The following is a 14630-nucleotide window of genomic DNA, read 5'->3' on the forward strand; positions in this document are numbered from 1 at the left end:
TCTGAAGGACCACAGGTTAATGTAATTACTACCGTGCTTTTACCGCAAGCCTTGTGTTTGCCAAATAACGCATGGCGTTCAGAGTATCCTTTCAGCCTTTATTAGCTGTAGAATTGGTAGAATCTCAGCCCCCGCCCCCTTCCCCAATAAAAAGCTTCTTCCCTATAAGACTCCAGCATCTAAAGGAATACGAACCTTCAACAAGTAGAACCAATACCCAGGCAAGTGTAGAAGTCTGCTTGTTGAGAGGTTTAGTTACAGTGGGCAGACTCTGGGCACACCAGCCTTGAAGACTGAGCTGAGGGCCTTGGTAACACTTTGCAAATGCCAGCAGCTGCTTCTAAATTAGCCTCCTGCAGTGTGGAAGGTGGAGTCTGGGAAGAAGTGTTTGGGTAGGGATAACTGGAATTTCCAGCAGAAGCGACAGTGCTGTGTCCCTAGGATGATGTGGACCTGTACATGGGGGGGTAGAGAGGTGCCAAAGTCTGCCTCACATGTAGAGGACCCTCGAAGGCTCTCTCTGATTCCTTTCAGGAGCTTCTGTGGTTAAGCTAAGAATTCAGGTTTACCTACTGAGCGTTAAGTTCCTGTTGTTGGCTGCCTTGACCTTGGCCCCTAGGCATGGCTACCCCCACGTGCCAGAGTAGAACTACCACTTGAGGCTTTCATGGTAGATACATGCGTCTCTATCCCTGTCCTGCCAGCAACTTGGCAAAATAGTTATCTTCACCATTTAAAAAAAAAAAAAAGAGAACTTGAGGCTCATAAAGTTTAAGTGTGTGCTTATGAGACCTAGAACACTTTCCACCACCTTACTCCCAGGGCTTGAGTCTTGCAAACATCCCATAGAGAAACATCTGAGTTTGGCCCCACAGAAATCTATTCTGATAAACATCTAAGCTTATTTGGCAGTGTGCTATGAAAAGTGTAATTGGTAAATAACTACTCTCCTTTAGCTAGTTCTCTGTATACAATAGAATATCTAAAATAGTGAATTATTCTTTTAAGGATTGAAGGGAGAGCTCCTTTTCCTTGATTCTTCTTAAGAAATCTGATTTACAACTTTTAAAACTCTTTGGACAAATCCTTTATCACTGATCTGCTGGGAAATGGAATGCCCCTCATTTTGGTGATGAATTCCGTCCTGTCCAGGTAGCAAACAGGAAGGACTCTAGCCTTTCGACAATAACCACTTGCCTCTTAGTCTCAGAATACTTGACCTTCTTTGGTTCTCTGACTCTGGGGTACGTGAGTTGATTTGCTAGCAAACTGAAGATGCCAGTTGAGAATCTACGACTGCAGTCATGAACTCGGCTTGCACAATACAAAGTGATTGCAGTTACCTAGGGCCCCCTTCTCCTCCTGCTCACTTGTACAGACTGAGTTTTGAAATGGGCTATCTTTGCTAAGGTAGCCATGGTGGCATAGTGGTTAGGAGCTGGGCTGCCAAGTGCAAGGTGAGCAGTTTGAAACCATCTGCCCCTTGGGAGAAAGAGTGGACTTTCTACTCCTGTGAACAATCATGCTCTCAGAAACTCACAGAGGCAGTTCTAACCTGTCCTACAGGGTAGCTCTGAGGCAACATTGACTCCGCAGAACGTTTAGTGTTTCGGTCTGGCTTTGCTAGGTTAACATGACAAGAGTAGTGTAAGATGTGTGAATTAATTGTGATCATTTGAGATAAAAGCAAGCCAGGAAACAAAGATGGGTCCAATATAGATGCCAAGACACATGGCGACTGCCAAGGAACCTGGAATAGTAGCGGAAGAGTCCAGGACCTTCCTCCAACGCGGATGGAGAGAGAAAGGCATCTCCTAAAGTCCACACTCTGGTTTTGACTTTTAGGCTCTACAAAATGAGAAGATAAATTAAGTTTGTTGAACTTTGTGGTGACATTTCGATTTTAGCAGCACTGGGTAAAATCAAAAGCATGATTAGGTTCACTACCATGTTGTCAATTCTGACTCATAGCGGCCCTCCAGGAGAGGGTCGAAGTGATTCTGAGTTTCTGAGGCTGTAACTCTCTATGGGAGCCGAACGCCCCCTCTTTCTCCTTTGGAGCCCCTCAGTTAGTAGCCTGAAGTGCACCTCCACCCCCACATCCCAGGCAGGCTCCCCTCGAGGACTAGGGAAAGCACCGCTACCGGTGAGGAGGAGGCACTTGCGAGTTTCTAGTTCTCCCGCACCTCACAGATTCTCTCTGTGTCTCAGGGGCTGATCCTGAAAAACAAGGATGGCCACAAGTCACTTTCCCTTTGGTACTTCTGCACAGACACACAGGGTTTGTAAGAGTGATGAGATGCTGAAATCTCTAGTAGGCTCAGACTCAGTTCAGATCGGAGGATTAGCTCATTGGTGTTACTCAGATATAGGATCTCCCTGACTTGAATTTCATGGTAGCGTACACTGAGGCGGATGGTGACAATCTTGTTTGTCTGCCTGCCAATGGTTTTTCATTTATTTCATAAATAATCACCGTGCTATTGAGCTATTGTGATCCTTTTCTTCTATGTCAATCATGTTAAAATAGCTCTTTCCTTCTCACTATCAGTGGGTTTGTGCTCTATCTCGTTTCAAGAAGCTTTGACCCAGATGCTATTAAGATTATAGGTCTGAACTCTAAAATATATTTCATTTCACTTTCCTGTGCCACAGCCGACACTGAACTTTAACTCGACCTATTTCTCTACTAAATATTCAAACTGAATGAGGGGGTGACTTTAATTGGTACCCTTAATTTCTCCAGCAAATGTTTAGTTTTTAACAATGTATGTAGCAGGAACCATTATAGGCATTGCAAATAAAGATTCTAGATATCCAGAAAAATCGATCAAGTACATTCTAGAGCTCATGGCATTTCCATTTGGGCAAAGGATAGATTAAGTAATCGACTGGGCAAACGAACAGAAGGATCACTCCAGACATGAAGGCAATGATGTTGGGTAATATAGTCAAGGGTGAATGGGTTGTTAAGGAACCTTCCTGCGGAAACCTGAAGGACATGCAGCCGAGTCACTGTGACTCCTGGTGACCCGTGTGTGTCAGGGCAGAACTGTGCTCCATATGGCCTGTAAAGGTACTCATCTGCCTGCCTCCCCACAGCCAGGTATTCTGGGTGAATTGAACCTCCAAACTTTCAGTGCTAGTCACTTGCCCCACCTAAAATCTACAAGAATGCGACCTTAATGATGAGAGAGAGGCAGAGTGAGGGAAAACAAAAACAAACAAACAAATCACCATACTCAGGGATAAGCTTGGGCACAGACCCTGTGGCAAGAGCGGAGTGTAAAGAATATACTTAGCCGGTGGCTACGAAGCATCATGCTTTGGGAGCATAGGTTGTACCAAGGTGGAAAGAGGGTCTGCCTTTGGATGAAAACACATGGGCCAAAGGTTTGAATGCTAACACCTGTTTCCTTAGCTCATAGGTGCATTCATTAATACCTACCGTGCAGGGTTGCTATGAGATTTGCATAAACCATGGCTAGTCCCTCCGTTCATTCACTGTTGAGAACATGTTGGCCCAGGAAAGCTTCAACCTTTGCTTTGACTCTTCCTAAACCATCACATCGCCACGGGGCCCAGAGCTAACAGTGGGAGCGCACGGAAGACATGGGCTGTTTCAAGATTAATGCATCGATTTCACAAATACTAAATTGGAAAGGAAAATGGGAGCCATGCCCAGTGTCAAATTACCCTCATTGCTCCTAATTTATTTATCTGTAGTGAATCCTATCCTATGGGTTTCACTGCATATCAGTAAGCACAAGTGAAGCCATGCTTACTTTTCTTCACATATACCCAGCCCTAGCAATGTCACGTGTGGTAGCAAACTGCAGAGCGAGAGCCTTCGGTTCCCCAGAGGGTTTGTACGATGCTGGAGGACATTTTCCTTCTCGGGCTCAGTTTCTTATCTATGAAAAAGAGAGGCTGATTGGAACAGCGGATCTCAAGCTCCTTTCTGGCTCTTTGCCGGAAATTTGACCTCTGAGGCTCTCACAGGACCAAGACACAACATCCAGCCAGGCAAGACAAAGAGCAGGCAGGGGAGCTGCATGGAGCACGAGGGCTTCAAAGTCTGTGGGCACAGGCAAGTGGTGGCTTTTGTGGGCAGGAATTGAGATGACACGGCTTCCAGCAAGAGAGCAGGCTGGCAGCAGCAAGGACAAGTGCTGGGAGTCTGTTTTATGAGACTCCTCGCTGTGTGTGTGTGTGTGTGTGTGTGTGTAAGTAAGGAACACGGCTGTTTCCTGCTCCTTCCTCATTTTTGGATTGTGTTCAAGTGTTTCCCAACTGGAAAAGCCTACAAAGGCTAGCCCCTGGGGCTGAATAGCCCCCCATGTGTAAGCAACACTAAACCGCATTCACATCGCTGCAGTCGCCGCTGCTAACAAAAGAGCCTCGGATCCCGCGATGGCGCGTTGTTTGCAGAGCGGGGTTTGCTGTCTCTCCAGACAAAAGCTGCATCAGAGACGGGGCCGGGCTTACCAATAAGAGTGCCGCATCTTTCTAGAGCCCTTCAACACAGCCTTTTCCTCAAGATTTCGTCATGAGCCACCCAAGAGGCAAACAGTGCAACAAGCCCACGATTCTCTTTAGGAACAGCAGCTAAAGCCTACCGGGGCCGGAGGACGATTGTGTTCCTCTCCCACCCTCTGACACTCCACCCCGGCGCGGCTGCGCGGCGTCGTTCTGAGTTTGGGACTTGGAGTTAGCTGTTCCCACATTGTCATGTTCTTCCATGGATATTGTGAAGTGGGTAGCTATCCTGTGTTTGCTTTGCCTGCCTTCTATTATGACCCCAGGATATTCCCAGAAAGGATTTCCTCACTGAAGCTTATTGCATCATTTTTCTTATTCATGCTCTTTGTTCCTCTTTCACAGGATCTTAACTACTAGCTAAGGCACACTAAAATCCCACTAGGAAAACTGGTGGAAAAATGCCATTTCAAATAGGTTTATATGTCTAATTTTCACACACACACACACACACACACCCACCAATAAATACCTTTTATATGTGTAAATGTGTGCATCTGTATATTTGCATGTATTATATAATTTGGCAACGTGGTGTATGTGAGTATATGGACATTTATATACATTTTCTGAGACAGACATGGCATAATAAGATCATGAAGATCCCCTTTGAATCCAGTCAGATATGGATTGTAAAACATCAATTCGTAGATTCACAGTTACATAATCTGTCAACTTGAGTAAAGGGGTGGAGTCTAGCCTGTCAATCAGGTCATAGACAATGAGGCTTCTGTGTGGGCATGACCTCCTCCTGAGGATTCTGGGAACTCCTGTCTTCCTCCCTGGATGTGGGACATACACACTCTGCTTCATCTTCCTACTGAAAAGACACATGGAGTGCGCTGATGGAGCAAGAGCAGCCACGTGGAGACCACGCCAGTGCTGAGATGCTCCCACTGCCACTGGATCCACAAGACTCTCCACCCACTGGCCTGTGATCTGCCTGCATTCTGTGTCATTGCATGTGTTTTGTGAGTCTGAAGAGGAATTTATTGACTAGTACCAGACATATAAATTAATATTGGACTTATGGACCTGATCTGGACTGGGCCGGGATGTTTTCTTAATAAACAATTACTCTTTGATATACAATTGTTTCTTATACACTTATGAGTATCTCTGGATTTGTTTCTTTAGTCTACTAGGACTAACACAACATGTAAATTCATTCTTTCCTTGTTTAGCAAATACTCATTATAGCTAGACACTATTCAAGGTGCAGTAGAAACAAAAGTGAATAAAATAGATTTTATGTTGTTTTTTTCTTCCCTTTTAAGATTTTAATTTAGACTTTTCTCCTCCTAAGATGTCTTGAGGACTTTTGCTCCTATTAATAAAGAAAATGTACTCAAAGATAACAAAAAATATTTGAAGAAGGTAGGAGCAAAGAATGCTGTCATACATCTGAGTAGAACGACTTTTTGAACACTTGAGCAAAACAAAACAAAACAAAAACCACCTGTTTTATTGTGACAGCCAAAGTAAATAAGAAAACACTCCATTATGAAGTCACGATTTTCTAGTTGCAGAGAAAATAAAACTAATTTTCTGGGAAAACAAAATTGCTTATTTCAACTAACGTAGGAATTTCTCTTAAAGCACAGTGAATGACATCATGAAGAATAAGGTTTTATGAAAGATAAAATGATGCTTTTCACATGCTACACTGTAAAGTTAAAAATTAAAATGGTAACTACACTGTAGCCTAATGGAGATGTTTTTGAAAGGAGGTTTGATAAGAGGTGGAAGAAGTTTTGCTTTAGAAATCTAATTTGGAGTAAGGAATAGTATCAACTGAATTTAGTTAGCACAGCCATTTGACAGTGTGTCTTATGCACTGGATGCCTTAAATGAATTTTGGCAAAGTTGGTGTACTTATCCAATTTATCTAACATGCACTAAGGCAAAGATTACATCTTGATTATAGTTGGAGCCCCAAATTTCAAACAGCAGTACCACGGAAAGCCAGCTGACATTCTAGTGCTGAAGATGACTGTTCAGGTGGAATGTTTCCACATCTCAAAAACAACTCATAGAAGTTCTTAAGTCCGATGCCCTTAGGTCAAAAGTGAGGCTAGAAGGCTTGTCAAGGCACATAACCAGTTGGTGATTTTTTTAGCTGATTGAGCTCAAGTTTCCAGAAATGCCAGAGATACCAACATAAAAACCATTTGAAGTTGAATGCCTTATTTGTCTTCCATGTTACACGTACTCTCCATTACAAAGAACAGTTCTACTTTTGCTGTCTATGGAAAAATGAAACAAGTGCTAAGTTGGATGGATGGAAGCAGTCTCCTATTAAAGTTTAAAGTATTTGCTCTTCAAACCTGATTCCTATTACTTCAACCATCCCAGTGATGCTAGGCAAGAAAAATCTACCTAAATAATAATTTATAGGGAAAGCCCAGGAATTTAGAGAAAAGATTGTGTATTGGTTGTGTATTGTCTGAAGACCTGACATAATTGCTATCAATGGATATGTAAATAAGAACCCAAGATCACTGAAATAATTTGGAAATCACTTTGGTTTCTTCATATTGTGAATGCACTTGGACTTTGTGGGAAAGTCAGGGGCCAGTTCTGTCTACATTTAATTCTCCTCTTTCTGGATATTCTCTATCTTTGTCTGAGACTTCCACAACTTTTTCCAGACCCTAACCTTCACCGTGTGTAACTGACACTGAAGGGACCCATCAGTGTCACCACACTCTTCATCCTACATTGACTCATCTGAAGGCTGCCCACTGGGGACGTGTCCGTTTTAGAAGAGGCTTCTAGGGTTGAGTAGAAAACGTACTGGCTTCTGACTCCCAAAGATGGGGCCTCACGGCTTAGCTGGCCACTTGCCAGTTGAGTGGCGCTTAAGCCTGCAGTTAGGTAATCACTCTATGCCACAGGTTCCTCCATTGTAAACACAGGACAAAAAAGACATAACTGCAGACTACAGCTGACAGAAGTAGAAAGAGTTGAGACAGAGCAATGAATGTACAAATGTGCTTTACACAATTGATGTATGTATGGATTGTGATAACAGTTGTATGAGTCCCTAATAAAACGATTAAAAAAAAAAAGATTTGAGACTAAGCCCTGGCCAGGTTATTAGCTCCTCCAGAAAACCCCACTGCCATTGAGTTAATTCCAACGCATAACAATCCCCAGTGAAGTCTCCACGGCTGTAAACATGTCTCCGTGTAGATGGCCTCGCCTTTCTCCCAAAGAGTGGCTGGCAGCTTTGAACCACCATTCTACACCAGGGCTAGTAACATACCAATAAATGGTAATGTTATATAAGTTTAAAAAATGGGCTGCAATTTCATATTGCATATTTCATATTCCTTCTGGCAGAAGGAACTAAAAATAGTTGCATATACCTAATCATAGGTGCCTTATGAAAGCAGGATCCTTTTCCATCAGCTTCCATTGACTTCTGATTTTAGACAAAGCATAACTAAGAGACATTCCCGTCACATACAATAGAAACTAGATACTGAGAACAGGTCCCCACGACCTTCCCCTCCCTGTTTTCTTTTCCTTCTAGTCACTCTGAGACCATGGCAAATTTGATCTAGCAGGATGAAAACAAACAAAACGAAACAATTTACATGAGATTTTCCCATGATCCTAAGATAATGCAATAAATGAAGAGCTTCTCTCCACAGTAATGATATCTGAGATGCCTAGAAATACGCTTCCTCAGACCAGATCCAGGGCAATCCCTGGAAAGTAAGTCAAGGCACCATTTTGTGATTGATTACTGAGAACCTTTTGAGTGGATCAGTTCCCAGTATTTTCCAGTGAATTGTTGTCAAGGGGCATCATCCAACTGACAGTTTTACACACCAAACAATCCACTTTATCAGGGCTCCTTATAGAGCATGCTCAAGAAACCATACTCCCTCACGTCCATATGGGCTCCTCTGATTATAATCTGCTCTATAATCTATGGCAAGTGCATGGGCCAGGGTGGCTCTGTGCTGAATGCCTGCCCTTGAACTGTGGAGGGTTCTTCCGGCTTCTCCAAGCTCCAACGATAGGTGGGGGTAGCGGGGTCGGGGAGAGAGAAAATGGTGCACTTTTAAAATCATCATTGTTTCATGGAATCTTCCTTGAAGTGAATTTGAGAAGACGACCATCCCATCTACTTCCTTCGAGGAGAAAGGATGCCGGTTGTTGTACTATCATGTAGACTGTGACTTGGTCAAGCCAGGTGGTTAGGCAGCACTTGCTGCTCCATTGCCTAAATCAATTCGGCCCTGGAGCACAAGTCATCAGTGGTGGTGTAGCCCACTGACACGCTCCCCGCATTTCAAAATTGGGTCAATTCTTAGAATGCATCTATTAAAAACCCTCATATTTTATTGAAGATTGAGATAAACTCTACCAAACTCATACAGTTGTTCAGAGATGTGACCCTGACAACACACAAGCTTTGTGGTTGCTGCTGCCCTTTGGGCTGTTCCTTTAGTCAGAGGACAGCACGAGACAGAAAGTTCCAAGTAAAGCCTATGGCCAAAGTAGCAAGAGAACCAGAAAAATCTTTAGTGGAAGACATTAAAAAATGACCAGTTAGGAGAGAAGACTGTGTCTTGCCTGTCTTAAAAGATGTCGCAGGTCTCAAGGCAGGAGAAGCCTGTGGATACACAGAGACAAACCCACACTTCACCTTGTTTACTAGCGAACTAACTGACTTGCATCCTTTCTGAGGAACCGTGGATTAGGCTGTAAGGAAGAGGCTTAACACACACTGAGGAAGAGAGCCTTATTTCAAGCTCCTTGGTACCCAGGCTCCGCCACTTACCAGCTTTGCATCTTTAGCAGGTGACATTGTTTTGTTCTCTTTTGGTTTGCTTTTCCTTGCTTTTACACCTCTTTCTTCTGGCTAAGAGTTGACCCACATGGATCAGATCAGACCCGGATCTGAAGGATGACAAAGGGCCACTGTGTTGGGGGTTCTACCAGTCTCTAGCTTTATAGTAAGCCTGACCTCCTTATGATTTTGATTTTCAGCTACCTTGTTTTTTGCAGTCTCAGCTTTAGCAGTTTCTCTTTTCATGAATAAAATCGCCTGACACATGAAAATAAAAAGGTCAACTGGTGAGTTTAGTCACTTAACCATTTAGTGATGAAGCTGGATTATCTTCATGGCCCCCACATTTGGTTATATTTTATTAGACTTTCAGGATGATTTGCCTTCCCCCAAGCCAATTATTATCCACGTCTTGGTGATCCTTGTCAAAATACATGCTGACTTTATTAATCCTGTAGCCACTCCACAAGTGAGGTGCAATGATCACCACTTTACAAATGAGAGGGCTGAGATTTCGGGGTGAAGGTGACCACAGTCAACGGGGGCATTTCTGAAGGGGCTAGAACACAGGTGTGCTCCTCCACCTTGCCAGGGCTTGTGACGATTCTGAAGAAAAACAATGGTATAGTTGTGAAATTGGAATTAGCGCCTTGTTTCTCCTTTCCCAGCTAATGCTCTCCCGTTTCACTGAAGTACCTGCTTCCTTCCTTGTATCCTAGCTGGCATAACATTTGTAAAGTCAACACACCATTCTGTCCCCATAGAAATACTCAGAAGAGGTGGGACTTCGGCAAAACTCAAACAGGGTAGAAAGAATGCTGTCTCATTTAGAAATGCATGTGCCAACACATCTGAAAAGCACCTGGGGGCGTGGGATTTGCTTTGAAAGTTTCTGATCGCTATTTCTTGCTGTATACCACTGCCCTGGGTATTAATCCTAGCAGCGAGAGAAGGAGATCTATTGGGACAGGGCTGCTTAATGCCTTTCTCGTCTTTGTAGTCTTCCAAATTCTTGAACGCTTCTGATATAGATGATAAGAACCTGGTTCACAGACCCACTGTGGTCATAAGAGACCAAGGTACTGAGCTACAGAAGTTGGGAAAAGTAGGGGAACAAAGAGGTTGCCATGGGTTTACTTTGAAAGGAGTTTAACAACAATCAGCGAGAAAGAAAAGCAAAATCCTATTTACAAAACCCACCATTTTTGGTTTAGCAAGATATATAGGCTCAATTTCGCACAGAAAATTGCATAGGAAAAAAGCTCTCAGCACAGCCCTTTAAAGGCAATTTAATATTTTTAATAAGGCAAGTCTTTCTGATTTTCAAGTATTTAGCCATGAAATCTTAAAATCTAATGAAAGTCTGTTTTCAATAAAGGCTGCTTCACAAAGTTTATTGTTCATTTAACAGCCTAGGAACATTAACATTCTTTAACACTTAAACGTAATCACAATGACAAATATTACACGTTATAACTGCCCTTTGTTCAATTTAGTGTCTATAATATATGGGTTTGCTTTTCGGATCTTTTATGTCTCAAAATTGTAAATAAGGTCATTTTTTCCCCAGCAGCCTACAAACTTGTAAGCAATTGTACCTTCTTCCTAAGCAGTCATTTGGAAACAAAAAGCACAGTATGTTGTGTGGAAAATAAAGACACTTGAGAGTTTTGTGTTGTGTTCATTAAACAGTTCTTCAAAGGATTGGGACAGGAGTTACACTCATCATGAGAACCATCAAACTGTGCCAATAGGAGAGGATGCAGGCTGGTGCCATTCAACGAGACCCAAGTAGGGGGAAATATCCTCATTTTTATAGTTCTAAAGGGCAGTAGAACACCCATTGGCCTAGTATTTGGTCAATCAAAGCTCTGAGCTGTGCTCTAAGGCACGTAACCTCATTGAGCCTCAGTTACTTCCTCTAGTACATAATACGAACAGTTATCATTATATCCACCTCAGGGGACTTGGGGAGGATATAATCCAAACACTATAGATGGTGATGGAAATTATTTCTGAGCTCAACTGCTAACAGAAAGGTTGGAAGCGTGAACTCCATCCCAAGAGGTGCCTTGGGAGAAAGGTCCATGGTCTGCTTCCACAACATGAGCCATTGGGAATGATGCTGAACACCCCGATAAACTCAAAGGCAAACCCATTGCCATCAAGGTGATTCCAACTCCCTGGGACCCTCTGTTGGGCTCAAACATGAGGATGGCACAGGATCAGGCAGTGTTGGTCTGAATTGGAATGAATTAGGACAGTACCTTATAACAGCAACATAGGATTTCCAGAAGGATAGATGTAATTAACATCACTAACCTATCCATGTGAATACTGGAGAACTGACAAGGGCCCTATAAGCTATAGATTTACCACTATACAACAAAACAAAGCAAAACCAATGTAGGAACAGAGACGTTAGTCGTTTACTTCTACTTTGACGCATGTAGAGCAGCCATGAGTTGAAATTGACTTGCTGTAAACGTGGGTTTTTTTTTTCCTTAATATCTATCAAAGTATTTGCAACTCAGATGTCCTCCTTTCGGATATTAATATTTTTATAATTTTTCCTCTGTTCAATTACACGACTTTGGCCTTGTTAGTGGCAGAATCTGGCTAGCTGTTCAGTCACCGTTTTTCCATCTCATGGAACAGTCATCAACTTATGCCAGGGTCCTTAAGGGTTTTGAACACGTATAAATGGACCCACACAGAACCACCCCACTTCTTAGAAAACCAGTCTAGCATTGATGTGTCTTTTGCCATCTTCGTTACCTAATCTATAATCGCAGCCTCTACACACATTTCCTGCCTCCCTTCACAGCTTGCGTGGTCTCGGCAGTGAGGACCATCAGCGCACAGAGACTTAGAAAGCAAGCTTTAGTTGGACACAAGCTTGTTGTTCACTGTCATATCCCAGCACCAAGAACAATGACTGACATGCAGGAAAAAGGGAGTTGATGATGACACCGTGCGGCCATCACCTAGATACGCATACATCTATAACCGTAGGAACATGGAAACCACTAGGGTTGGTTCACTAGGGCATACATTGCCTTTTCTACGCATTTGGGATCTGCCAAAGTCCATACAACTGTCAGGTGCACGTGCAATGTTTTTTGTTATTGGGGTTGTCAGCAGTTTCTCATTTGAACCATCAGTGTCCGTTTAGGGTTTCTGTGAAAAGGGAGGACAGCTCATGCCTCAGATGCCCAGCTTAGATTTCTGGGGGAAAAATCACCCTTTTGAAGGAGTGTCCCTCTCCCCATATTAGAGTTAAGTATAAATTCCAAATCCACTCTCCTAAGCAATTACCCACTAGCTAATGTTCATAAATTTCCATTGTATACTGAATTATAATAAACCAAAGCACGAATATAAACAGCACTAATTATAAGCAGACACACAATTTGTTACCACCCCCTGTTCTTACAGCACTGGGGGAATTTGTCAAATTATCTGGTGGCAGATTGGAAAGAGGGGGTTGTGCTAGAAGTCATGGCCCGACTGTTGCTGATGCTGTTTCCGTATTTAACAGTTTGGGAATCACTATTTAGAAAGCTTAACTTTTTCATTAGTGGCGACAAAAGAAGATGAGCCAGTGAGGAAAATATCCAGTGGGTTAAAGCAAAAGGCCTGGGGGAAAACCCATGAAAGTGATGCTGTCAGGGATGGGAGGGGGACTTTTCTCTGGCTTGAATCAGTCACACAGAGAGTTGGACAGCTCTGACAATGCAGGGAGGGGACGCTTCTTTTTGCATTTAGTACCCTTACATCTCTGACTCTGAGAATTAGCACTTAGTGTACTCAGGCTTTTCTTAAAAAACAAAAACAAGAAGTCTGTCCTGTGCTCACTCAGGAATAAGCAGAATGTGAAGCCGTTTCCATTTCTAGAGCCAGTGCTAGCGCTCATTTATTAGTTGAAGAGTGTGTAAAGTGAGGCAGATGGTAGCGGTAATGTGTCTTAAGGACATCCTTTTCCACCTTCGATTTTGCTGCTTCCTTTCGGACCTTCACGGTAGACATCTTGCCTTGCTTTCAGGGAATTTTCCAAAGTCGTGTGATTGACCCAAAGTGATTAGCTACACAATGGGCTTTGAGAAGAATGTCTTGCTTAAAAACATTTGCTGGATCGACTGTATTAGACTCTGAAATGTCCATGTGTTGATCCGACTACTTTTATTTCTCTGCTAATTTTCCCATGGACATCCCTTGGTCCCAGGCCCCAGAGTGAGTGGCTACAGGGTTAAAGCCAAGCCCAGAGGGGGCTGTTATAACACGCGGAGAAAGGCACTCACCGGCACTGACAGTGATGGCTTCGATAAACTGCTCCCTCCAGCTGTTTGTGCCAACCACGAGGGCTAGGTTTGTCTTCTTAATGAGTTTGTCCACGGTACTCTAGAAAGATTGAGAAGAACAAGATGGTAACTGCTGGGTTTGTTAAGGCCTCGGGAAATCTAAAACCTTGTTGGCTTTGAAACCCCAGTGTTGTTCTATAAAAGGTAGCAGATGTTAGGCTTAGAACAACAGCATTGACATCAAACACTGTTATGATTATGCAAACAAGCAGAGTCCTTTGTTGGAAACCTTCTGAAATGGAAACTTCTCAGTAGCAAATTTAAGCCTCCTTCACAGCCTAATGGCCGGTGATGAATCGCCTCAGTGTTTAGAATAGCGGATGTTGCAAAGGCCCATCCGTTCTTCTTGAATGCTTTACGAATGTGCTTCTCTCCCAGCTTTATCTCGCGTGGGCTCTCTGCTACTGGATTAATACATGCCGTGCTCTGCACTACACAGCTGTGGACTACCAGAACGGCAGACACATTAGGGGACCCCAGATGCCTGCTGTCGCAATTTTGCTTGGGAGTAAAATGCAGCAAAACAGCAGATCCTCCAGGTTGCTGCATGATCATCAATAAATGGCTTTTCCTTTGGTTACCAATTCTGACAGCCTCGTGGCTGCAAGAGAATTCCATTCTCCCCCTATTCCTGTGGCAGACAAGAACAGACAGGAAAGGTCGAGTCTTAGTGTTTGGAGCACACTGCACTGAACAACACCCCCCTCCACCGGCAGTGCTTCATCCCCTTTGTTTTGCTTTAGACCATTTTGTTAAAGCACTTGGTTTTATGCAATTAGCACTCTCTAGCTTTCTAAATGTCACTTAATGTAAAAACAAGAGCAGCCAAGCGTTTACAAGAAAGCTAAGTAAGCAGATGCACCCAAAGCACTACCACACATCACAGCGACTACAGAGCGAAGGGTCATTTCCAGGACATCAGA

At 43.3% G+C, this 14630-nt stretch overlaps 1 protein-coding gene across 15 annotated transcripts in view; it reads right to left on the reverse strand.

Moving 5' to 3' along the window:
* The window catches only part of SLC8A1 (solute carrier family 8 member A1), a 445070-nt gene that overhangs the window by 44589 nt on the left and 385851 nt on the right, over nucleotides 1–14630 (reverse strand). For all 15 annotated transcript variants that reach the window (XM_004711125.4, XM_045287007.1, XM_045287004.1 and 12 more), the window contains one exon: nucleotides 13648–13747. In XM_004711125.4, coding sequence (XP_004711182.1) covers nucleotides 13648–13747 — 100 coding nt within the window. The remainder of the gene's footprint in view (nucleotides 1–13647; nucleotides 13748–14630) is intronic.

This window comes from Echinops telfairi, unplaced genomic scaffold (assembly GCF_000313985.2).
Source record: "Echinops telfairi isolate 266 unplaced genomic scaffold, ASM31398v2 ScPeMD7_10;HRSCAF=50, whole genome shotgun sequence".
NCBI classification, from domain to species: Eukaryota; Metazoa; Chordata; class Mammalia; order Afrosoricida; family Tenrecidae; genus Echinops; species Echinops telfairi.